The 25196-nt window shown below is 40.2% G+C and overlaps 1 protein-coding gene across 1 annotated transcript in view; it reads left to right on the top strand.

Moving 5' to 3' along the window:
• Positions 1-21079, top strand: part of ULK2 (unc-51 like autophagy activating kinase 2) — a 95598-nt gene extending 74519 nt beyond the window's left edge. Inside the window, exons 21-27 of the mRNA XM_019757412.3 lie at positions 8053-8202; positions 9537-9745; positions 11425-11603; positions 12059-12177; positions 12537-12694; positions 17721-17856; positions 18769-21079. Coding sequence (XP_019612971.3) covers positions 8053-8202; positions 9537-9745; positions 11425-11603; positions 12059-12177; positions 12537-12694; positions 17721-17856; positions 18769-18827 — 1010 coding nt within the window. The 3' untranslated portion in view covers positions 18828-21079. The remainder of the gene's footprint in view (positions 1-8052; positions 8203-9536; positions 9746-11424; positions 11604-12058; positions 12178-12536; positions 12695-17720; positions 17857-18768) is intronic.
• Positions 21080-25196: the final 4117 nt, after the last annotated feature.

Below are 25196 nucleotides of genomic sequence, written 5' to 3'. Positions count from 1 at the left end.
ATTTTAACTATGTTGATTCTTCCAATCCATAAGCACGGAATGTCTTTCCATTTCTTTGTGTCTTCTTCAATTTCTTTCAAAAATGTCTTACAGTTTTCAGCATATAGGTCCTTCACATCCTTGGTTAAGTTTATTCCTAGGTATTTTATTCTTTTTGCTGCAATTGCAAAAGGAATTTTTTTTGTATTTCTTTTTCTGAGGTTTCATTGTTAGTATATAGGAAAGCAATGGACTTTTGTACGTTGATTTTGTAGCCAGCAACTTTACTGTATTTGTTGATTGTTTCTAATAGCTTTTTGGTGGATTCTTTAGGGTTTTCTATATATAGCATCATGTCATCTGCAAAGAGTGATAATTTAACTTCTTCATTCCCAATTTGGATGCCTTTTATTTCTTTCTCTTGCCTATTGCTCTGGCAAGGACTTCCAACACTATGTTGAAAAGCAGAGGTGCTGGGGACAGCCCTGTCGTGTTCCTGAACGTAGAGCAAAGGGCTTCAGTTTTTCACCGTTAATTATGAGATTAGCTGAGGGCTTGTCATATATGGCCTTTATTATGTTACGGTATTTTCCTTCTATACCTACTTTATTAAGTGTTTTAATCATAAATGGATGTTGTATCTTGTCAAATGCTTTTTCTGCATCAATTGATATAATCATATGATTTTTGTTGTTTATTTTGTTTATGTGATGTATCACATTGATGGATTTGCGGATGTTGAACCATCCTTGTGCCCCGGGGATGAACCCCACTTGGTCGTGATGAATAATCTTTTTAATGCATTGTTGTATTCGATTTGCTAGAATTTTATTTAAGATTTTTGCATCTGTATTCATCAGAGATATTGGTCTGTAGTTTTCTTTTTTTGTGCTGTCCTTACCAGGTTTTGGTATCAGGGTAATGTTGGCCTCATAAAATGAGTTAGGGAGTACTGTCTTTTCTTCAATTTTTTTGGAAGAGTTTGAGCAGGATTGGTATTAGAGCCTCTTTGAAGGTTTGGTAGAATTCACTAGTGAAGCCATCTGGTCCTGGACTTTTGCTTTTGGGAAGGTTTTGGATGACTGATTCAATTTCGTTGCTGGTGATCGGTCTGGTTAGATTTTCCAGTTCTTCATGGTTCAGCCTTGGAAGGCTATATGTTTCTAAGAACTTGTCCATTTCTTCTAGGTTATTGAATTATGTGGCATATAGTCCTTCATAGTATTCTTGGATGATCCTTTGTATTTCTGTGGAGTCCGTGATAACTTCCCATTTTTCGTTTCTGATTTTGTTAATTAGCGTCTTCTCTTTTTATCTTAGTGAGTCTAGCCAAGGGTTTGTCAATTTTGTTAATCTTTTCAAAGAACCAGCTCTTTGTCACATTAATTTTTTCTAGTGTCTTTTTGTTCTCTATTTCATTTAGTTCTGCTCTGATTTTTATTATTTCCTTTCTTCTGCTGACCTTGGGTTTCACTTGTTCTTCTTTTTCTGGTTCTTTAAGGTGTAACATGAGGTTATTTATTTGGGATTTTTCTTGTTTCTTGAGATAGGCCTGTAATGATATAAATTTCCCTCTTAAAACTGCTTTCGCTGCATCCCAAAAATTTTGGTAGGATGTATTTTCGTTGTCATTGGTTTCTATGTATCTTTTGATCTCTCCTCTAATTTCTTCTTTGACCCAGTCATTCTTTAAAAGTATGTTGTTTAATCTCCATGTATTTGTGTTTTTTCCTGCTTTCTTTTTGCAGTTGATGTCCAATTTCAAAGCCTTGTGATCAGAGAATATGCTTGATATTATTTCAATCTTCTTCAATTTGCTGAGGCTGATTTTATGTCCCAATATATGGTCTATCCTTGAGAATGTTCCATGTACACTAGAAAAGAATGTATAGTCTGATGTTTTAAGATGAAGTGCCCTATATTTGTCAATTATGTCCATTTCATCTAATGTGTCATTTAGGGCTGCTATTTTGTTATTTATTTTCTGTTTGGATGATCTATCCATAGCTGTCACTGATGTATTTAAGTCCCCTAGTATAATTGTGTTTTGGTCAATTTCTCCCTTTAGTCCTGTTAGTAGTTGCTTGGTATATTTCGGTGCTCCCTGATTGGGGGCATAAATATTGATGACTGTTATGTCTTCTTGTTGTATAGTCCCCTTCACCATTATGAAATGTCCATCTTTGTCTCTTGTTATCTTTTTCACCCTGAAGTCTGTTTCATCTGATACCATTATGGCTACACCTGATTTTCTCTGGGTACCATTTGCTTGGAGTGTCAATTTCCACCCTTTCACTTTGAGTCTGTGCTTGTCCTTGTAGCTGAGATGCGTCTCTTGGAGACAGCATATGGTTGGGTTTCGTTTTTGATCCAATCTGCTACTCTGTGCCTTTTTATTGGTGAGTTCAGTCCATTTACATTTAGGGTGATTATTGATATGTGAGGCTTTCCTGTCATTCTATCTAGTTTTCTGGTACGACTGTGTCTCCATTGTTTCTTTGCCTTTTTGTTGTTGTCTATTATTTCTGTGTGGTGGTATTCAATGATGTGTCCCTCTGTTTCTTCTTTTATTACAGTATATATTTCAGTTCTGGATTTTTTTTGAGTGGTTACCCTTAAGTTTATGTAAAAGAAAGTTTGATATTTAGAGTATTCCATTTTCTTCAGCATGCTTACTTTCTCCATTCCCATATTCCGGTTCAGGCCTTTACTCTCCCCCTTTTTATGTGTTGGTTGCCACAGATTGTCCCTGTTGATGGTGGTCAAATAGCTTTCTTTAGTATTTCTTGTAGTGCAGGTCGTGTATTAGAAAATTCCCTCAGCTTCTGTATTTCTGGAAAGGTCTTTATTCCTCCTTCATATCTAAAGGATATCTTTGCTGGATATATTATTCTTGGCTCATAATTTCTCTCTTTCAATAGTTTGAATATTTGGTTCCACTCCCTCCTGGGTTGTAGAGTTTCTGCTGAAAGATCTGATGATAATCTAATGGGCTTTCCTTTGTAAGTTACCGTCTTCTTTTCCCTGGCTGCCTTGAGGATTCTTTCTTTGTCGTTGATTTTAGACAGCTTCAATACAATGTGCCTTGGAGAAAGCCTGTTGGGATTGAGGTAATTAGGTGTTCTATTTGCTTCTTGGATTCAAGGGTCCAGTTCTGTCCACAAGTTTGGGAAGTTCTCATCGACAATTTGTTTGAATATATACTCTGTTCCCTTCTCTCTTTCTTCTCTTTCTGGTATGCCCATTATTCTTATATTGCTCTTTCTGATGGAGTCAGAAAGTTCTTGTAGAGTTCTTTTGTTTCTTTTAAGTCTGAAGTCTCTTTCTTCTTCCATCTGTGTAATTTCCAGGTTTCTATCTTCGATGTCACTGATTCTTTCCTCCATCTGGTCAACTCTACTACCTAAGCTGGTTATTTCATTCTTAATTTCTTCTATTGAGTTCTTAATCTCCAGAAATTCTATTTGGTTCTTTTTTTAAAATTTCAATCTCTTTCGTAAAATGCTCATGCTGTTCTTTGATTGTGTTTCTGAGTTCATTTAACTGCCTATCTTTGTTTTCTTGCATCTTGTTGAATTTTTCAGAACTGCAATCTTGAATTCTCTGTCATTTAAGTCACATATTTCCGTATCTTTAAGTTCCTTTTCTGGAGACTTTTCACTTTGTTACTGAGCTGTCTTGTTGCCTTGGTTATTCATGGCAATTACTGATTTACTATTTCTCTTCCTAGACATCTACAGGAGTGGCTTCTGCAACAAGTTGGTAGGAAGAGGTCTTTCTTTTGTTTTCCATTACTTGTTGGTAGAATGTTTTATTTTTTCTCCGACTGCAGCCTTTTTTTCCTCTCTCACATGGTTGTGCTATGTTTTCTCTGCACTATTCCAGCTTTTCACACCATGAGGGGATTCCCTGGGAGACGGGCTTCTCCTCTGTTAATAGTTCACGTAGGTCACAGGGCGCAGTGTCCCGGTGGGTATGCAGAGAGCTTTTGAAGTTCCAAAGCTCTTCCTGCACCAGACTCAGAGCCCATGTTTCAGCAGTTCTGTTTACTCCTGCAGGGACCCACCCAGATAGGTGGGGCCAGGGGCGGGGTGAGTTGTGAGAGGTGGCCCAGAGCAATGGTGGCGTCCACCACCACAGCCGGTCCTGCTTCCAGAGCTCCCTCCCCTTTGCTGGAACTAGTTGGGCTGCGAATTTGTGTCTGCGGTCCACAGTTCTCAGAACAGCAAATATTCTATTGTTTTGATCTGACACTGCTACTGTTCCGTTTCTAGCACGGGGCAGGTGGGGGCGGGGCGAGCTCTGGGAATGTAGGGAGGGGGCGGCTAGTCTCCGTGCCTAAGGCTCCGTTCTCTGCTCGGCAGTGAGGGCTTAAATCACCATTTTCAGCCTTCTTCCCTCAGTCTTTTTTCCAAGGTCTCTGCCGTGAGCGTTGGGTTCAGCCATGTTATATGCTGCCCCCTCAGCCCTGTGGGCCATAAGTGGAGCCCTAGCAGTCCGAATTCTTCCCTTTCCTGCAGCTGCGGTAGTTCCAGGATGCAGCAAGCTCGGCGCACTGAGCTAGGTCTGCGTCCTGCGCCCACGCGGCTCCGTCTCTGCACTTCTCCCTTCCCTCCTCCCGTGCTCCGCTCGCGCAATTCTCCCACCTGTAGGTGAATTCAGTAGTGAGCCTCTTCGTCTTGCCTGTCTGTTGTGCAGGGAGTCCTTTGTGGAGTTGTTGTTCGATTAGTTGTAAATTCCAGGGGAGCTTAACAGAGGCTCACCTCATGCCGCCATTTTGATCGCTTTCTGGTATTTCTTAAAAGGCAGGTGTGCTAACAAATTCTCCCAGCTTTTGGTTGTTTTGAAATGTCTTTATTTTGCCTTCATATTTTAAAGGGTTTTGCTTGATTGATTGTCAGTTTTTCTCTCAGCATTTTAAATCTGACATTTCACTGCCCACTGGCCTCCATTGTTTCTGATCGTAAGTTAGCTGTTAATCTTACTGGGTTCCTTTGTGTGTGAGAATTCTCAAGATTTTCTCTTAGTCTTTGGCTTTTACTGTTTTACTGTGGTGTTTCGGGGTATGGATCTCTGAGTTTATCTTACTTTGAGTTTGTTGAGCTTCTTTGGTATGTAGATTAATGTTTTTCATCAAACTTGAGAAGTTTTCAGGCATTATTTATTTGGATATTTTTTCTGCTGCTTTCTTTCCTCTCCTGGTACTTTTCATTATCCATATATAGATACATTTGATGGTGTCTTATATTTCCCTAAGACTTCGTTCATTTCAGTTCATTCTCTTTTCTCTCTGTTCTTCAGATTGTATAATCTCTATTGATTGATCTTCAAGTTTATCGACTTTTTTTTTTCCTGCCAGTTCAAATCTGCTGTTGAGGCTCTGTAGTGAATTTTCATTTCAGTTATTCTTTTTAACTCCAGAATTCCCATTTGGTTCTTTTTTTCATAATTTCTCTTTTCATTGATATTCTCCATTTGTTGAGACATTGTCATCATGTTTTCCTTTAGTTACTTGAACATGTTTAAAATAGCTGCTTTAAAATGAAGTCTTTGCTAATTTTGACATTTGAGCCTTCTCAAGGGCAGTTTCTGTTGCTTGCTTAACTTCCTGTGTATGGTAACTCTTTATTGTTTATTTGCTTATATCATGATTTTTTAGTTGGAAACTGGATATTTTCTATTTGGGTAGTAATTCTGGATGCTGATCCTCTAGTCCCCCACCCTTCGGCTTGTTGTTTTTAGCTTGTTTATTTGTTTAGTCTTGGCTGGACTATTTCAGTGAAGTCTATTTACCCTATAGTATAAAGCCTCTGATGTCATTCCTCAAAGGGCACAGCCTTAGGCATTTGTACAGTTACCCTGGGGTGACAATGGTCTTAGCAGGACTGACTATTTCTCTGATCTCTCAAACTATCTACCTCTGTTGGTATCACACCAAGCTAGTAGCCTCCACTGATTGCCAACTGATAGCTGTATTATTTTTGAAAGTAAATTGTTGGGGCATAAATTGTTCCATGGTCTTGTTTCATTAAATTCTGGCCCTTTTGCAGAAGTTGTGTCTAAAGTGAGTCTTCTTTGAGCTTTGTTCTGACCATAGGAGGGCTCTTCTTAGCTGTCTCTTTCCCTGGTTCTCTCTGTTAAACCTCTACATGGTCTGTGTTTGTTAGCTTGTTCCTCTCATAGAGCTGCCAGCTGCTCTTTATTTCTTACCATCATAGTCTTCGTTGTTTTTGACAGTGCCTTTGGGCGTAAAGTCCCCCATGATCTCTTTCAAGTAAAGTCAGTTTCCTTGGGGAGATTTTCAGAATTATCTGTTCTCTTGCCTCCTCCAGCCGCCGGGAAATCCTGTGCACCATTACTCTAAAGCTGGGCATGATGACAGTGGCCCATTTCTCTTAGAGTGACACCCCTGCTTTGTGAGCTAGGTGCTGGTAGGGGTGGAAGCCCTTCTTGGCTTGTCTCTACTAGCATGGAACCTCTGCCCTTAGTGACAAGTGAACTGAGGTGAGAGAAGTAAGGGCCCTAGTATTTGATCTACTGGCCTAGGTTAGAACTTCCACCCCATGAGAAGGGGCTGGGTAGGGAGACAGTTCTTACTGAGATGTAGTAGATATTTTTTAATAAATGTGTCATTTCCTGTATGCCCTAGGACAATTTCCAGAGACTTTAAATGGTTGTTTTTTTAAAAATAATTGTCACCAGTTATGCTTGTTTCACTGGGGGGCAGTTCTGCGGTGCTGCTCCTCACACTTCACTGCTCTTCCGGAAGTCATTTTTTTTACGTGCTTTTAACCAAAAGTCACTGAGTCACTAGAAGTGGGACAGTTTTTGAAAACAGCTTTCCTGAGTGACCATATTATGTCTCATTCTTCTTAAAAATAAATTTACATTTAATGATTTTATAAGTTCTACAGGAATATGTGTAATAATTTAAGTCCAAGTTTATGGATTTGAAATCAGGTATTTTTCCTAACATTTAGGCATAAAATATGTATTTGGCAATTTTTATCCTTTTTCCTTTTTTTCTCTTCCACATAAATTTTATTATAATCATTTGAAATTATAGATTTCTTTTTCTAATTATGAAGTTTCAGTTTCTGAAAATAAAAGCTGTTGATAGTAGGAAAAATTTAAGACCTTAGGGGCAAAACAGGGTCACTGGCACTTAATATATACCCATGACCATATACTTTTATACCTACTAAAAATCATGGAGATATTACATTAAGTAAAGAGAATATCTATGTCATTTTGTACATCTTGTGTAATAATAGATACTAGGTAATTAATTTCCACTTACTGTTCCCTTGCTCCCTAGAAGATTTTTATGATCCATCTCTTCTGCTGTTAATTAAATGCTTTAAGTTATGCTCCATTGCAAACAAGATGGACACTAAGAGGCAATTTTGTTTCTCTATCTGCTTCATTGTCTCTCCTTTAAGCTTATGATTTGTGTTGTTAACTCCTGCCTCCATTCTGTGGTCTCAGGAATGTAATGTTTTTCAGATGCTTGAGTGTGAAAATGCTTTGGACAACTTTTATTGATTCTGCTGTTTGGTGGATGGGAGATTTTTCACCTTCTCTTCATTTAGCCCAAGCTTAGCCCATCAGGCCCCCTTTGACACCTGTCCCACCTCCCTTTCTTCCTGACAGATGTAAGGGTGAGAGTCTAAGACATATGAGTACTTTGACTCAACTTTCTGTATCTTTCTACAGCTCTATTGCTATGGAGACTCCTGATCTCCGTCTGCTTTACCTCACATTTTTATTCTCTGCTCTTGTTTTCCACTTTTCAAATTATCCTCAGTAGGTATGACTGCAGTACATATATTTTAGAAGTATACAGAAGTAACTCTGAATACTAGGCTTTGGGGTAAAGAAGATTCACAGCCATGAAGAGGTTACTATAAAATGTTTTAATCGGTATCTGTACTAAATGCTTACTGTAAAAAAAAGAAGAAGGAAAGAAAGAAAAAGAACCCTAATATAAAAGTGAAGGTCTCTCTGTAATCCCACCCCCAAAATATAAACACTGTCAAAGTCATATAACTTTTGGTAAACTTTTTGTTGTAGCCCCTGTAGGAGCCTGTGGTGTTGTGCTGGCACCCCCTGTGGGAGCAACAGCGAGTTCCAGGGCTGTCCTATTCACTGTAGGATCTCCTCCACACAGCGCTGTGGCCCCCACCTGTACCCATATGGTCCTTCGAACAAGAACAACCTCAGGTGAATTGTCTTATTACAATGTTTGGCCAGTGTTTGGAGGGTAGTATTCTGATAATGACTTAATGGTGTAACCTAGACAAGTCTCTTAACCTCTCTGGATTTCAATTTCTTTTTCTAGTCATATGGGGATAAGTCGTTTCTTTACATTAAAGGGTTATAAGGAGTAAATGAGGCAATATTTGTGAATAAAACTTTATGAAATAAAAGTACTATATTATACATTTATAATATATAATATTATAGCATTATAATATAAATGTGACTTTGATGATGAAGCAGCTATGCATATATGGTGCTTCCTAGCTTATACTTAACTTACTTTTGTACATCCAGTAAATTTTTTGAAAATGATGGGTTGTATTTTATCTTTGTTGTTTTTTTAGAAACCTAAGTTTTACTTTTTTTTTTTTTTTTTTCACTTTGGGTCCCAATCTTTGCACTTAATCTTATATACATTTAGACAGGCAAATAGATTATCATACTCTATAACTAGGTTATCAATACCCAAACTTAAAGTATTTAGATTGGATTTGACATGAGTTATCATTTGACATTATTTTATATATTGTACATGTGTCCTTTAAGTTCTCTTATGCTGAATAGGTTGCTAATCAAGATTCAGTGGATTAATAAGCAAAAGATCTAAATAGATAACAAGAGAGAAAGTAGAGCTAATCTTGTTTTTAAGATTATTGAAAGTATTAGATAATAAGAAAATATCATTTTAAGAAAGTAAAATACCTATTAACTAAGCCAATGTTAAAAACAATGTAATGCCCAGTATTGTTGAGGGTTAGTGGGATCTGTGTGCTTACTCACGGCTGCTTTAGAAAGTAGTGGCAATTCTTAGAAAGAGCTGTTAAAAATGTTCATGATATTTGCTCTCTAGTAGTCCCATTCCTGTTTATAATACCACTTTGGAGTATTAACCACAAATAAATCATTCAAAAGAAGGAAAAAATTTGAATTTTGTTAGTGTTATTTGTGATACAAAAAAATCAGAAATAGTATAAATGCCTCCAGATTAGCATTATGTATATAAATTTAGTGAACTACTATTGCAGACTTGGAGAAACAGGGAGAAATGTATATGCTATAAATTTGTTTAAAACAGAATATTTAAAAACTAGCTAGGATGATGTCTGTAAAATACACATATAGACAAGGAATGAAGGTGAACATTGGAAAATAAAACCCATTCATATGTTCAGATACGGGGCCAGTGACTTTTCTTTTGATGTTTCCTTTGTTCCTTTTATAGTAGGAGTGGGCAAGGAGGACCCTAACTGTGCACTCACTCCAGGCTCTGCGCCACGTATCCTGTTTCCTTGCAGTGGGCTCCAGCAGCTCGGGAGGCTCCCTGTGCTCCACGAGTGGCCGCGTGTGTGTGGGCTCCCCGCCTGGTCCCTGCTGGGGGTCTTCTCCTCCAGGAGCAGAGGCAGCTCCTAGCCTGAGATACGTGCCTTACGGTGCTTCACCCCCCAGCCTAGAAGGGCTCGTCACCTTTGAAGCCCCTGAGCTGCCGGAGGAGACACTGATGGAGGTAAAGAGACCGTTGTGACATGTCATTGTAATGTTGATACTATAGGAGAATGTTCTAGTGATAAGGAAAGAGCAAAATACTATTGAAAGTTCTGAAGTTTTTTTCTTCTCTTTAACTTACCTTTTCTATTTGAAAAACATTGCTAATATATTTTCAGAATAATGTTGACCATGACACTCATCCACAAGCTTTGGTTGATAGGAGGTGACATGTATAGATTTCATGTTGTTAATTTTTTTAATCTGAAGTTTATTTACTTCTTACAGGACTTTTGAAGTATAATCTTTGTCCTAAAACCATAACTTTTTATTCTCAAAGCTTGTTTTCGTTTATAAGATTAAAAAAAAAATACAATTTAAATTCAGGTTTAAAAAAACAATAAACCATAATGCTAGATTAGTCACTAGCACTGAGAAATAAACCTGACAAGCAGACTGGATGGCTCACATTTGTAGACCAGTACTTCCATGGACCCAGTTCTACAGGGAAAACACATCATAATCTGAAGCATGCTGAGCACAAATCCAGAACAGGAGAAGTTAATTTTATGATTCTAAAGATGGTACCAGCTCAATTCCTCAGTCTTAACTCAAAGACAGCCTTCAGTGGACTGCATTGTATTCTGGGTCCCTGAATACAATATTAACTTAGCCTGCATTTCAAATTTAAATGATTAGTTCTCTAGATCAACTAAAGAATAAATTTTCTCCCTGGGCTGGACCTCTGACATTTCTATTTTGTGTGAATGAAAAGTATTTCACATAAAAGTTGTAACATACTGCATGCAAAATTTTAGTGGTGGTTTTGTAGTAAATTGAGTAGTAATTTTGAAACTGTGTAATGCAATCTAAGATTGGAAAAGCAATCTTCAGAGGTTTTTCAATCTCCATCAAATTAGACATAAGTTGTGTTCTAATATGTGTGGAACATCATCGATGGACATCAGTGTATTGGAACATATAGTCCAGTAAGCTGTCACAGAGCAGAGAGGCTTTCAAAAGTTGATTGGTTTATTCTCTTGTTCCTAGGAAAATGACTCTCATGGTTTTTTTAACCATAAAAGGAGAGTGAGCAATTTAGTCTTATTTGAGATTTAAAAATACATTTATAGCTAAAAACAGACATTAATTTTAGAATATCCATTTTTAATGCATGCTGTTGTGTTATCTATACTCCCCTCTCTAACTAACTGAAAAGATCACACAAATTTAGAGCTTTGATTTTAGGAATCACTGTTAACTGAAAAACCACCAGAAACTAAAGCATCGCTGAAATTATAAGTCAGTAGAATTCACTGAACTGTCAAGAACTATGGTTTAGTGTGCAGAATATCCTTATAATCTTTATATCTATTTTGCCATGTTTTTGTCTCCTGTCTATTGATTTAATGATTCGGTATTTCATTTTTTCTGGCAAAAGCACAGTGACCTCATACCTCAGAAGCTTAATTTTGTGAGTGCTCTCATACAGACACACAAACACATGTGCACACCCACATGGGTTTCATTTCTGTTTATTTTCTCACTAGTTTCCTGGAATTTAAGATTTTCAGACTCCTTTGACATTCTGATATTCATAAGTATAAAAAAATACTATCAGTGGCCATTGTTCATATGCAAAAATGAGTATACACGTGTTCTCAACCACAAAGTTTCTAAGACAAGTTGACTTTGCTGCAGCGAGAACACACAGATACGTTACGCCACCTGAATGTGATGCTAACGTTCACCGAGTGTGTGCTGGACCTGACAGCCGTGAGGGAGGCAAGCCCAGAGCTCTGCACCTCTGCGGTCTCCTTATACCAGATCCAAGAGAGTGTGGTTGTGGACCAGATCAGCCAGCTGAGCAAAGACTGGGGGTAGGTGCCCTCTTGCCATCCATTTCCAGGCCCTTTATGCTTTCTGTGAATTCATAGCTGAGATGAGGCCAGCCACTGAAGACTGTGTCTCATTATTAAAAGCTTCAGGCAAGTCTCTAAGTTATTTCGTTTTTCTAGATTTCACTCCATGAGCCAAGACTTGGAGATTCTGCAACTTTAGTGTTCGTTGCCTTTTCCCTGTAAATTTTACTGTTAAAGATATTTGATGATAAAGAAATTGTATTGATTTTTATCTGAGTGTATCATTGTATTCAAAGTACACACGTCTTCTTCCATGCTGTATCTTCTCCTGCAGGAGTTATTTGCATTAAAAATATAAATGAGAGTGACAGTCCCTTAGAAAGGCTATTGTAATGATGACCTGAGGTGTAAAGAGCCGAGCCTGGCATGTTGGTTCACAGGATAACACTCTGCTTGCTGTCCTCTGGGTGCAGGCGGGTGGAGCAGCTGGTGTTGTACATGAAAGCGGCACAGCTACTGGCAGCATCTCTGCATCTTGCCAAAGCCCAGATCAAGTCGGGGAAACTGAGCCCGTCCACAGCGGTGAAACAAGGTATGGGTGGAGTGTGCCAATGCGGGACTCCTCGGGTACTTGAGCTGCTCCTTTTCCCACTACACTAAAAAAACAAGTTTTTGATGAGAAATCACTGTTATTAAATATTCTTAAATGGGAAAAGAGGCTGGCTTTTCTGTTCTTTTTAATTTTTGCTATTTAATTGATACAGAGAGTCGTCAGAAAGTGCTTTATTCTCCGTCTTAATTGAAAGAGAGAACATATGAAAGAATCTGACTTCCAGTCATTTTTTCAGTGATCATTTAGTGTTACTTTCCTTTAAATCAGTAAGAAAGGTGCATGTCACTGTGACCTTATTTCTGGAGGAAAATTAAAATTAATTCTCAACTTTTTTTCAGTTGTCAAAAATCTGAATGAACGATATAAATTCTGCATCACCATGTGCAAGAAACTTACAGAAAAGCTGAATCGCTTCTTCTCTGACAAACAGAGATTTATTGATGAAATCAACAGCGTAACTGCAGAGAAACTCATCTATAATTGTGCTGTAGAAATGGTAATCCTTTTTAAGGTTCAATATTGTATAATACTACTTATCGTGAAGAATATCTTTTGAATTGAGTATCTACTTGACATTATCTAGCCCTTTAAAAAAAGAATTTAGGGGTAGCCGATAAGCTCAATTGGTTAGAACGCAGTGCAGTGCCCTTTACATACAACAAGGTTACCAGTTCGATCCCCACATGGGCCACTGTGAGTTGCACCCTCCATAACTAGCTTGAAACAACTACTTGACTTGGAGCTGATGGGACCTGGAAAAAAACACTTAAATAAAAAGTTTAAAATAAATAAATAATAAAAATTAAAAAAGAATTTATTCCCTATCACTCCCAAGTTCCAAGTTTTGTGATTACCTCTTACTAAAGGAGTAATTAGACTTAATTAACATTTAAGTAACACGTTAAGTAATGTTGGTTATCACATTCGGTAAATTTTATTATGCTTCTTAAATATTGCTAACATCGCATAATATAATCTTTTTAAGGTTTGCATCTAAAAGCTCAGATCTGCTGCATTTTCTATTTAAGAAGTTGTGGTTTGATAAAACATTAGAAAAATACTGTTGTTAAGCCACAAAAATTCATGTGCTAACCTTACTGACCTTAAGTATAGACACAAAGTAAAATCTACTTTTCCAATTCCCTGGTTTTACTACTGGAAATAATTTATTTTCTGTCTCATTGGGAAAAAAATTACTCTAAAGTAGAGATGAAATTAGGAACTGTTAAAGAATAGTGGTTAAATTGGGGAAATTTTAAATTATTGACTGATTTTACCACATTAACATAATAGACCTCCCTTCTTCCCCCTAAATTTGTTTACTTTGAATTGTATTGTTTTATTACACCCTTGGCCTTATTTTGAAAACCATTATAATAAAGTCATATGAAAATAACTTGGAATATAAGCTGTTGACATGAATAATATGCATTGTATTACTCTATACCAAATTAAGACTTCATATGATAGTTTTTTTTTTGTTGTTTTTTTTTTTTTTTTTTTTTAGAAATTTGTGCCAGGAAAATTGTCCTCCCTTAAGGAATTATGGTGCTTCTTTCTTTTCTGATAATAAGAGCCATGTAACTTCAGTAACTTCCTCCTTTTGCCCTGGCTGTTTAGCAAACTTAGAGATATTAGCACTTGTGTTTCCTTGTTTATTATTTCTCCTTCTTTTTCCAGGCTCTGATTTTTATATCTGTTTTATTTATCTTACTGTATGTGGCTTTAATTTTTTTTTTTTTTTTAAGGAGACAGAGCATATTGACAAGTAAGTTAGAATACTGGAGAACTGACAGCCCTGGCGTTTAATGATTAAAGAGAAAATCAGAGTGCCGTTGAGAGAACTCAAATGCTCATAACCCTGTGAATAATACTACTGTCCCCTGTTTCTGGAAATCCCCTACCCAGCTTTCCTATCACCTAGCTAATTCCTACTCCTTTTTTTTTCTTTTTTTTTTTTTCGTTTTGTTCCAGTTATACAAAGCAATGTAATAGTTAAACATTTAAACCCCTCATAAAGTGATAACTCAATCCCCAAGCTATTACCCCTCTGATATCTTATCCAGCTGTTACAATACCATCAACTATCTTTCCTATGTTGTACTCCACATCCCGTGACTATACATACCTATGTATTTAGTTATAGTTGACATTCAATATTACTTTACTTAATCTCTTCAGGTGAATACTGAATCTCTTCAGGTCAGGCATCTACACAGTCTATGACATGATCCCCCTGATGAGTCTGGTGCCCATCTGTCACCTTACGTGATCTTTACAATATTGTTGATTGTATTCCCCATATTGTATTAACTATCAATTTGTATTTCTTAATGCCTTCACCTTTTTCACCCTGCTCCTAACTCCATTCCCATCTTATCACCCTGAAAGATCTAGTACCTATCTGGCATCATACCTAGTTGTTACAATATTATTGACTATATTCCTTGTGCTGTACCCTACATCCACGTGACTACTGTATAACAACCAATTTGTACTTCTTAATCCTTTCCCCTTTCACCCATCCTTAACCCTCCTCCCATCTTAAAGAAGTCCCTCTAAGATTCCTTATAATACTGGTTTGGTGGTGATGAACTCTTTACCTTTTTCTTGTCTGGGAAGCTCCTTATCTGTCCTTCAATTCTAAATGACACCCTTGCTGGGTAGAGCAATCTTGGTTTTATGTCATTGCTTTTCATCACTTGGAATATTTCCTGCCACTCCCTTGCCTGCAAAGTTTCTGTTGAGAAAGCAGCTGACAGTCTTAAGGGGGCTCTCTTGTAGGTAACTAACTGCTTTTCTCTTGCTGCTTTTAAGATTCTCTTTGAATTTAACCTTTAGCATTTTAATTATGATATGTCTTGGTATTGGCCTCTTTGGATTTATCTTGTTTGGGAGTCTGTGCTTCCTGGGCTTGTATGTTCATTTCCTTCACCAGGTTAGGGAAGTTTTCTGTCATTATTTTTTCAAATAGGTTTTCAATTCCTTGCTCTCTCTCGTCACCTCCTGGTACCCCTATAATGTGAATGTTGGTATGCTTGATATTGTCCCAGAGGCCCCTTAAACTCTCCTCAATTTTTGGATTCCTTTTTCTTTTTGCTGTTCTGGTTGGGTGTTTTCTGCTACCTCATCTTCTACATCACTAGTTGGATCCTCTGCTTCATCTAATCTACTGTTGATTCTTTGTTTCCATTATTGTATCCTTTATTTCTGACTGGTTCTTTTGTATGGTTTCCATCTCCATTTTAATGCTTCCTATCTCTCTGTTGAAGTTCTCCCTGAGGTCACTGAGCATTCTTCTAACCAGTGTTTGGAACTCTGCGTCTAGTAGATTGCTCATCTCAGTTTCTCTTAGTTCTTTTTTCTGGAGCTTTGTTTGGTTCTTTCATTTGGGACGTATTTCTTTGTCTCCCCATTTTGACTGCCTCCCTATGTTTGTTTCTATGTATTAGGTAGGGCTGCTATGACTTCTGGTCTTAGTAGAGTGGCCTTATGTAGTAGGGGTGCTGTGGGGTTCAGTGGCACAGTTTTTCTGGTCACCTGAGCCATGCGCTCCAGGTGCGTCCCTTGTGTGGGTTGTGTATGCCCTCCTCTTGTAGTTGAGCCTTGGTTGATAATTGCACATCAGTGTGAAGGACTGACCTCCCTCACACTGGGGCTCACTGGTTGTGAGAACTGGCCTTGACTACAGTGGAAGAGTTGTTGTGCAGGGGCTGACCCTACAGAGCAGGATCTGCCTCAGCAGGACTCTGGTGCCTGCCCAGTCCACCCCTTGGGTGTGTTGTACTTGGAATTGGCTAGGTGATGCTCCAGCTCATTTGAAGCTGGCCACTGGGGGTGCCAGCCCCAGGACCACCTTAGAGGGGATCCACTGTAGGTCTACTTCAGCCACCGCCTGTGCCCATCTGGCGCTACGTAGCGGAAGCCAGAAAGAAATCTGCAAATGGCTGCCACCCGTGCTATGCTTGGAAGCGCCTTGAGAGGCCAAGCTGTAAACCAAGGCCAGCTGCCACTAATGCCGGCTTACAGCTGCTCAGCCAGAGGGACAGGACACACTCAAGCCAGATGCTGCTTGTCTGGTTTCCGCGAACCTTGGAGAGACCGTAGGAAAGTCTGCAACTTGAGTTAAGACAGGCGGTCTACACGAAAAAGCTGCTGGAAGATGCCTGGGTTTGCCGGAAAGTTGGGCTGGGCCAGGTCTCAAATCGCCAGGGCATGGCAAACTAACGGTGGAGACTCAGGAATGGCAGCCACCTGTGTTCACACATTGAGAAGGGGAAGGGCTCAACAAAGAAACAAAGGCTTCTGCCAGCTCCCCCGTCCAGGAGAAAGCCACCTCTCCAGCCCCCGTCCCAAGCCAGACAACTCAATTCCCCACCACACGTCCCTGAACTCAGAGCGGGCAATTCCGTTGGTGGTTAAGTCCATGCATGGTCCCTTTAAGAGACGCGCCTATAGGTGCAGCCACACTGTCTCACTCAGTCACAATCTCCACTGGTTTTCACAACCAAAAATTATGGGGACTTCTTTCCCTGGCACTGGAACCCTGGCTGAGGTGGGGCTGGGATCTCTCGCTCCTTTAGGGGATGGGGGACCCCCCACAGCCAAAATAACCTTGCTGATCTTTAATGGTCACACACAGGTGTGGGACCAGTCCATTCCGTGTCTCTGACATTCCTACCAGTCTGGAGGTGGCTTCTTCTGCATGTCCTTAGTTGAAAGGCTTCAGTTCAGCTTGACTTTAGGCAATTCTCCATAATCGTTGTTTTGTAGATTAGTTGTAATTTTGATGTGGTTGTGAGAGAAGGGAAACAGCATTTACCTACTGCGCCATCTTGGTTGTCCCTACTCCTTCTTTATGACTTGGCCCAAATGTCACCTCTTGGAGCCTTTCCCTAATGTTCTCTTCCTTCCATAGTTAGATGCACTTTATATATATTCTGTACTATCTGGGACTTCCTCCTATAATATCACATGCCCCTTGGAACTAGAATGGCATGTTTTGCAGGCTTATCTCTCCCAGACTGTGAGCTCACCTTCCTTGTATGCTCAGTGCCTGACACTTAGTAAGTGCTCAATAATTATCTCTGAATGAAATGTACTAGACAATTGTTTCACTAAAAGAAGAAGCTGATAAGTGACTTCTAACATCATTTAATTATTTTATTGTAACAAAATCTACTTTAATGAAATGCCAGGTTACCCTAGCCTGAAAGTGTATGTTTAAAATAAACTTTTTACTGAAATCATAGAAGCGCCAATTTAGAAGTATAAATTTTATGAATCATGAATATCTGAGGATAAGACGGCTGTGTTTGAATGCAGAATAACTCTTTTATCAGGAGGCTCCTTCTCTATATCGCTCATCTGATGATCTTTAAATTTGATACAGTTTGGTAGATTACATCATTTTGTCAAAATGTAATTTTAGATAGATCCCACTTAAAAGCTGTGCTGTCCAAATGGATTTGTATTTTCTTGGAAAAGCTGAGAATATTCTTGTTTTTATTGACTGGCTCCAGGTTCAATCTGCAGCCCTGGATGAGATGTTTCAGCAGACTGAAGATATTGTTTATCGCTATCATAAGGCAGCCCTTCTTTTGGAAGGCCTCACTAAGATTCTCCAGGACCCTGCAGATATTGAAAGTGTACATAAATGTAAGTTGACTAGAAAGTAATGTTTTTATTGATTGCAATTTAGTTGTCTCCAACAGGTACAGTTCTACTTAGAGTGTGGAATCATACTGCCTGTATTTGAATCTTGGTTTTCCAATCTTGGGCAAATCACTTACCCTTTCTGTGGTCTGTTTCTTCTTCTAAAAGATGAGGGAACAATGCCCGCCTTGTAGAATTGTTGTGAGGATTAGAGATAATGCTTATAAAGTACTGATGGCTTTTATCATTAGTCTTTAGATTTCTACACTGCATTACTGTGTTGGTGTGTATTCATGCATGTAGAGAGCATTTATTTTTATTATTAAATAATAATAAATGCAACTATTTTAAGCCTCATGGGTTTAGTGACTGAAGAGTCCAGTGAAGACCCGATGTGCTGCATGTTTGGTATAGACAGCAGAATGGAGATTGATGGGATACCAGGATGAAATTATCACTTGTCAAATACAAGCACAGTGATCTGGGTTTTGTGGTGGACCCGCTGGAGTGTATGTGGTCAAATCACACTTAGAACAGTCACAAGGGGATAGCAATCCTAAAATTATTAGGTTGGTGCAAAAGTAATTGCGGTTTTTACAATTATTTTTAACCTTTTAAACTGCAATTACTTTTGCACCAACCTAATAGCAATTGGGAGCAAGCTAGCTGTTAAAATCTAAATGTTCTTTATTTGACATGCTAACCTAAATTTTACCAATGTGCAGTACTAAACTACAAATCAATTACCAGGTAGAAAGAAGAAAAAGTATACAGAACTGTTAACTTTGGGGGCAAAATAGAACAGAGATGAGGATGTGGGTAGAGAATTAGTGATTCTTTTTTATTAGTTTTTCTTTCCTTGGTTTTGAAAATATAAATGATTTTTATTATGAATTCAATTTATTTTATTCCTAGATAAATCTAGTATTGAAAGAAGATTGTCAGCACTCTGCTATAGCACCTCGGCCATGTGAGCAGTTTGTCCCGTGGACCAGTGGTGGGATGTGAGGCAACACGTTTGGGAGTACAGTGTGGGTTCTGTGGCCCCATCTCCAGGAAACTGTAGATTCTGACCTGGTGACTACCAAAGAACAAGCAGTGATTTCAAAAAGGAAAAACAATCCCAAAACTACATATTTGTAGGAAATCTGCCTTATTGGAGAAGTCACCCCTTCCCTTTTTCTTTGTAGAAGCAGAAGCAACAGTATTTCACTTGGCTCTCAGTTTGAACTTGGTAAATAAATGTACCTTAGAAGTAGAATTATCAGTACAGTTATTCTTAAGGATAATTAAGACTGAAACAAAGGGGGGTGGTTCTTCACTCGGTTCATCAGAGCAATGTGTGAAATTCTATGTGTTTACTAAGGTATAAAAGTAAAAAAAAGAAAAAAAAAATCTTTATCTCATCCACGCAGTCTAATACTTGGGGTAAATTTGTCGTAATCTGAGCATGCGTCCTGAAACAGCTTAGGAAGAAATAGCTTAAAACGTCACAAAAGATGGGTCTTAGAAGAAATTGTGAAATCTTGAATTTGATCTAATATGGACACTTGTTAACCTTCCAAAGTCTTTCATATATTGCACTAATTTATTAAAACAACTCTGTATTGGATTTTGCAATTTAAAACTAACTGAGGCACAATGAACTTGTTTAAAAAATATTTTACTTGATTATATACACATACCTTTTCCAGATTTCACATGTAATCTCTACTGGACTTTTAAATGATAAAAACTTGTGTTCATGTGAACCTTTGCATTTTTTTAACCTATTCATCTACACCTACAGATTTTTCTCAGTGCTATTTTTGAGTTGCTGATTGTTTGCTTTTGGTTGCATTTTTTATTGTGCATGCAGAATGTGCATTGATGCCTGTGACCTCTAGGTTTATTAAAGGCTAGGTTTATTGGGGCAATATTAGAAAAAATAACAATCAAGAGATACTCTCAAGAATTTTAATAGGGCCAAAACGAAGTTGGTGATCTAAAAGCTTGTAATGATGTGGAGTTTCTACATGAAGTTAGTAAAAAATGAGGTTTGTTTCCTCTTAGGAAAATGGGTAGCTTTCTCCAGCCTAATAGGTGTTTTTCATGTTAATCCTGACAGTTCACCAAATAACTAGTCATGGAGAGGTGGGCAGTTAATATCCCTTCAGAAATGGTTCCTATGTTGGATATTATTAGGTTTCTTTTACTTACCTGCTTGAATACTTGAATAAACCATTCTCCAGTTTTAATCCTTTTATTTTAATCCTTTTAGATAATAAATCTGAATTCTGACAAGTTGCACAGAAGCTCTTTGGCATTAATCTAATTTTAGCATACTGATAAAAACAAAAACATGGTTTTCCTTTACTTTGACAAAGTAATGTAATTTTTATCTTATTTATCTGTATGAAATTCCAGCAGTTAATTTGAACATTTATTTATATGATGTTTGTATTTTTAGGTCTTTAATACAGTGTTTCTACCTCTCATTTGTAACTGCATGCATTATTCTTAAAACTAGGTAAAACTCACCGAATTGTTGTGCAATAGTCTTTTTATTATTGCCTGTACAGATGTATATTAAGGTAAAATAAAACTGACAAAGTATTTGTAGGGTAAAACTGGGTCCATATTCCATGGCTTGTCAAGCCAGGTCCTTCCTCAGTGATTGTGGAGGCTTGATCATTGTACTTTTTGCTCTGCCCCAGGATTTCAGACTCTCAGTGACTATCACGAGGGCTGCCAGGAGTGCCGACTGTGTAGTGAGGAATCTTGTCCATCTTTGCAGGGGTTATAAGCACTGGTGTTGGTGTTACTCTAGTTTGTATAATTTTTTCAAGTGTATAGGGCAATTCCGTTCACATTCTCTCAGTTATCACCTATGCTGACTCAGTTGATCTCCAAGGGGATGCGTTCATTCTGGCCTCTTCTCCCCTCTCCATTTTTTTTTTTTGAAACAGGATGAAACAGGTTCACAGCAAGTAAATGATTGGTCTGAAGCCGGGTAACTAGGGAAAGAGTTAAGCCATGCTTTGTGATTTCAAGTTGCTGCTTCTTCCTCTTGTGTAATAAAGGTCTTGTGGTAGATGGTGTGTGTGAAACTATGAAGTCTGAACAGCAAGGAACAACAAACTGTAAATTCATGAATAATGGTTCTGATTTACTTCCATTATCAAGGCCAATTGTTTAAGAGATTTTGCCTTGATTATAGCAATAATAAACACATGCTTTATGTTTCCATGAGTATTTTTTAATTTCATATCATCTATTTTATGAAATAGAAATGGACTGGGACTGGTCCATACATTCATTGGTTGACACCTATGAACCTGGAAAGTTATTGACCACACAAACGTAAATAGAGTAATCAGTGAATTTGCTAATTGGCTGTTCCTGCTTTAAGGATTTGCTTTAACTACGCCCTGTGCTAGACCTGATGGTTCCCATAGTCACAGACATACTCCCTTATACCCCACCCCCACCCCGCCAAGGGGAGTCACTAGAGCAGCAAGTGTTCTGCCTCGCTGGAGTCGTGGAGAGGAATTTATTGGTACGGTTGGTTGTCTCAGGCCCCACAGGGTAATAAGGTGGACACTGAGTTGGACATAGTGGACATAAGACCATTAACTCAGATATCTAAAAAATTCTTGAGGTGATAGAAGTGATTTGAGCACTGGCCTTGGAGGAGGACTTACCACTTAAATGTATGCTTCCTACTTGTAGTTTCTATAAGCAGTGTTCAATTCTTTCTGGAATAAAGCAAGATTGTGCTTTCGACAGGGACTAGCCACTGCTCAGAGAATTGGATGTCATCCTCCTTTGATAGGTACATCTTAAAAGCATCTGGGCTCTCCTCTAACATCCTTGAGACGGGTTACTTCTGGGATCCTGAATCCCTGAATCTTCATCCATGGAAGCTCTTGGGGCCTACCAGGTCTCTTCCTTGTTTGTTAAAGCCCTATGAAAATACTTTCTTTGGGAAAAGGATCAAGATGATGTTTGCCTCACCTGAACCAGAGGAAAGCACGTCAGAAGCAATCCACCTAGAAAAAAGCACGGCACTACAGAAAACTGACAATCATCCCCTAAAATCTCAACTTTTGTGGAAGAGGTAGGTGAAGGGTCAGTGTGACTTCAGTGACCTCACTATACTAGAGAAAGGAACAGAGCCAAGAGCCAGATGGCAGTGCAGTGCCCCTGCAGTAAGGACCTGGACACATGTCTTGCTGAGTGAGGCCACTTCACACTCTGCAGGTGAAACCAATCTTTAGATTTTTCCATTTTCACAGAGGACCCCTCACCCCAGTTTTTAATGTGCCATAATATCTTTTTGTTGTTATTTAGTGTGTTCTCCTTAAAAGCCTCCAAGGCACCTCCTGAGAGTGAATCTGAGCTGTGGAGGCTTCCTCTCTGGGCAGAGGCTCTTCTGAAGTCTGCACTGATAAGAGTCACAGGGCAGGCCCCCTGGGCAAGGCAACCTGGCCTCTCAGTCTTGCTGCTGTTTTGTGCTGTGTGCCCTCCTGCTGAGACTGTCCAGCTCTTTGAGAGTTTGTTTACATCATTGGGAAAGGCCAGCTGAGCACTTGTTTATTGAAAACTCAGCGTCCTTGGGTGTAGTGGTCCATTTGGTCTTAGACGCCAGCTCCCCCGTGTATAACTGTGTCCTTGGGCATATCCCCTAACCTCTCTGTATCTGTCAAACTGGGGAAGGGCACAGAGCTCTTAGAGCCATGGTGGGAATGAAGCATGTTAGTAAGTATGCAGTTGTTTGGACAGCACCAGGCATGTGTTAAGTCCAGAAACATCCACTGTTGCAGTGGTATTCCATCTGTAGCCCCTTAGTGTTTTGTTTGGGGGATGGGGTGGATAAAAATGTGTTTTGTGATTGATTGGGGCAAGGCCTGGATTTAGGACTCACTGGAACCACATTTGCTCTAGCTGGACAACTTCTGAAACAACATAGCTCCTTCCGCAGCTGACCCTCTGGGCACCCTGCTTTCAGATGTCCTTTAATTACCCTTTTAGATCTGGCAGTTTCAATGTTTGTATCAATCAAATATTTATTTGATCTTAGTAACCCTTACTTGCCTCATTTTACAGGTGGAAAAAACAGACCTGGAGAGTAATTTACCCAAGAGAAAGGCCACATGACTAGATAGTGGTGGAAGCAGACCCCTCCTTGCCAGTTCCCGCTCCCCTCACAAGAACGAAGGATAAGGTGAGGCCAAAAAGGAACACCAATGGAGCCATGGATAGGGGGTTCATGCCACTATATTCTCGATGGCGGCTGGTTGAGACACAAAAGCAAACATCCGCCAGTACCCCAACGAGGGGTCTTCCTGCACCCGCCTCTCACTGGTGGCCAGGCGAGACACAGGAAGTAGGATCCACATGATCCGCTTGCTAGCCACACTAGGTAGCCGCAATCCGCTGTCCACTTCTCTGCCAACCAACCAACCTGCTAGCTGCAATCCACTCTTCTCTGCCAACAAACCAACCAACCAACCAACGTAGCCACGGCAGTTATATCAGTGGCTAATAGCTAACCAGTAACAGCTGATGGCCAACTACTACCCAAGCCAGCATCTTTCCACATGAGTCCGAGAGCCTGGAAACTGCTCTCTGGGACTTTTTCCCCACACTCCACCCCTACAAGGTCTTGCCTCACAATCTATGTGACAAGCGTCTTCCACGAGGGGCCCTGTGTCAGGAACCTGGAGGTGGATGCAATATCCTGGGCACAGCCAGGGTTCCTCAGGGTACCACCAGTCTTTCTGGGCACAACCAAACTTCCTGGACACAGCTGGGGTTCTCAGGGTACTGCCAGTCTTTCTGGGCACAGCCAGTCTTTCCCAGGGTACTGCCAGTCTTTCTGGGCACAGCCAGTCTTTCTCAGGGTATTGTGCTGGAACAATAGAGGCTCACAGCCAAGGTGCTTACGTATTCTTGACGGCGGCTGGTCGAGACACAGGAAGCAAACATCTACCTGCGTGCCATCAAGGGGTCTTCCTGCACCACAGTCTCTTTGGCAGCCGGGCGAGACACAGGAAGTAGACATCTGCCTGTACCCCATCAAGGGGTTCTCCTGCACCACAGTCTCGCTGGCTGCTGGGCAAGACACAGGAAGCAAACATCCACCTGTTGCACTATGTTCCCAATCAAACAGTCAAGTAGTCCAGCAAATCAGGGATGGAAGGCCATTCCCCATAGTCCATGGTCATTCACCAGGGCTGTGCGTTGGCCTCACACTGTATGCCCTCTCCACAGGGCAAGGACTCGAAGTCCTCCCCAACCTGGGGGTGAGGGACGACCTTGACCTCATCCGCATTCTCCACTGAGGACTCAGCAAGCGTTTCCTCCTGGGACTACAAGTCCTGCATCTGGGTCACCCCAGCAAGCACTGCCCAGCCCACAGGGCTGCAACGACATTCATTTTCTCCAGCCTATGCTGGTTGGAGAACCTTCCATGTCTTCCCATCCCTCCACCGGGGTCCAGCTCTTCAGCAGCTGCACAGCTCTTTCTATGCTGGTCAGAACCATCCACGTCCTCTCCCGCTGCCGTCTCCGCTCCTCCTGGTCTTCCTGAGACTGAGTGTTCATATGCACAAATTGTTCCACCGCACTTTGGAGAGCTTTGGCCGGCACCGTACCCTGCTCACTGTGTCATGTGTCATGCAGGGTCTCTGGTCCCGCTCCCTGCACAAGAACACGATATGGTGAGGCCAAAAAAGAACACCAATGGAGCCATGGATAGGGGTTTCATACCACTATATTCTCAATGGCAGCTGGTGGAGACATAAAAGCATCCGCCAGTACCCCAACAAGGAGTCTTCCTGAACCCCACTCTTGCTGGCGGCCGGGCGAGACACCGGAAGTAGGATCCACATGATCTGCAATCCACCGTCCACTTGCTAACTGCACTTGCTAGCCGCAATCCACCATCCGCTTCTTTGCCAACCAACCAACCAACCAACCAACCAACCAACCAACGTAGCCACAGCTAATGGCTAACCAGTAACAGCTGATGGCCAACTAGTCACAGCTGATGGCCATCTACTACCTAAGCCAGCACCTTTCCATGTGAGGCTGCGAGCCTAGAAACTGCTCTCTGGGACTGTCCTCACAAGGGGTTTGGACTGCTAGGCTGGCGGGCTGGGGAGTGTGGGCACAGCATCTCCTCTCAGCACAGTGAGCCTGGAGTCCCACCACTGTTCATTCCCACATCCTAGCCCGTAATTTCTGGGGGTGTACAGGAAGAGGGGACGAACTCAGTTTTATGCCGTTTGGTGTCCAGATGTCTCCTGCTGGAGCCATCTTCTGCCTGTCGGAAGGTAGCACATTTCAAGAAACAGGTG

The sequence above is a fragment of the Rhinolophus sinicus genome, chromosome 12 (assembly GCF_057876585.1).
Source record: "Rhinolophus sinicus isolate RSI-liver-muscle chromosome 12, RSI-T2T, whole genome shotgun sequence".
Taxonomy (NCBI): Eukaryota; Metazoa; Chordata; class Mammalia; order Chiroptera; family Rhinolophidae; genus Rhinolophus; species Rhinolophus sinicus.
This window is presented reverse-complemented; position numbering and strand designations above follow the sequence as displayed.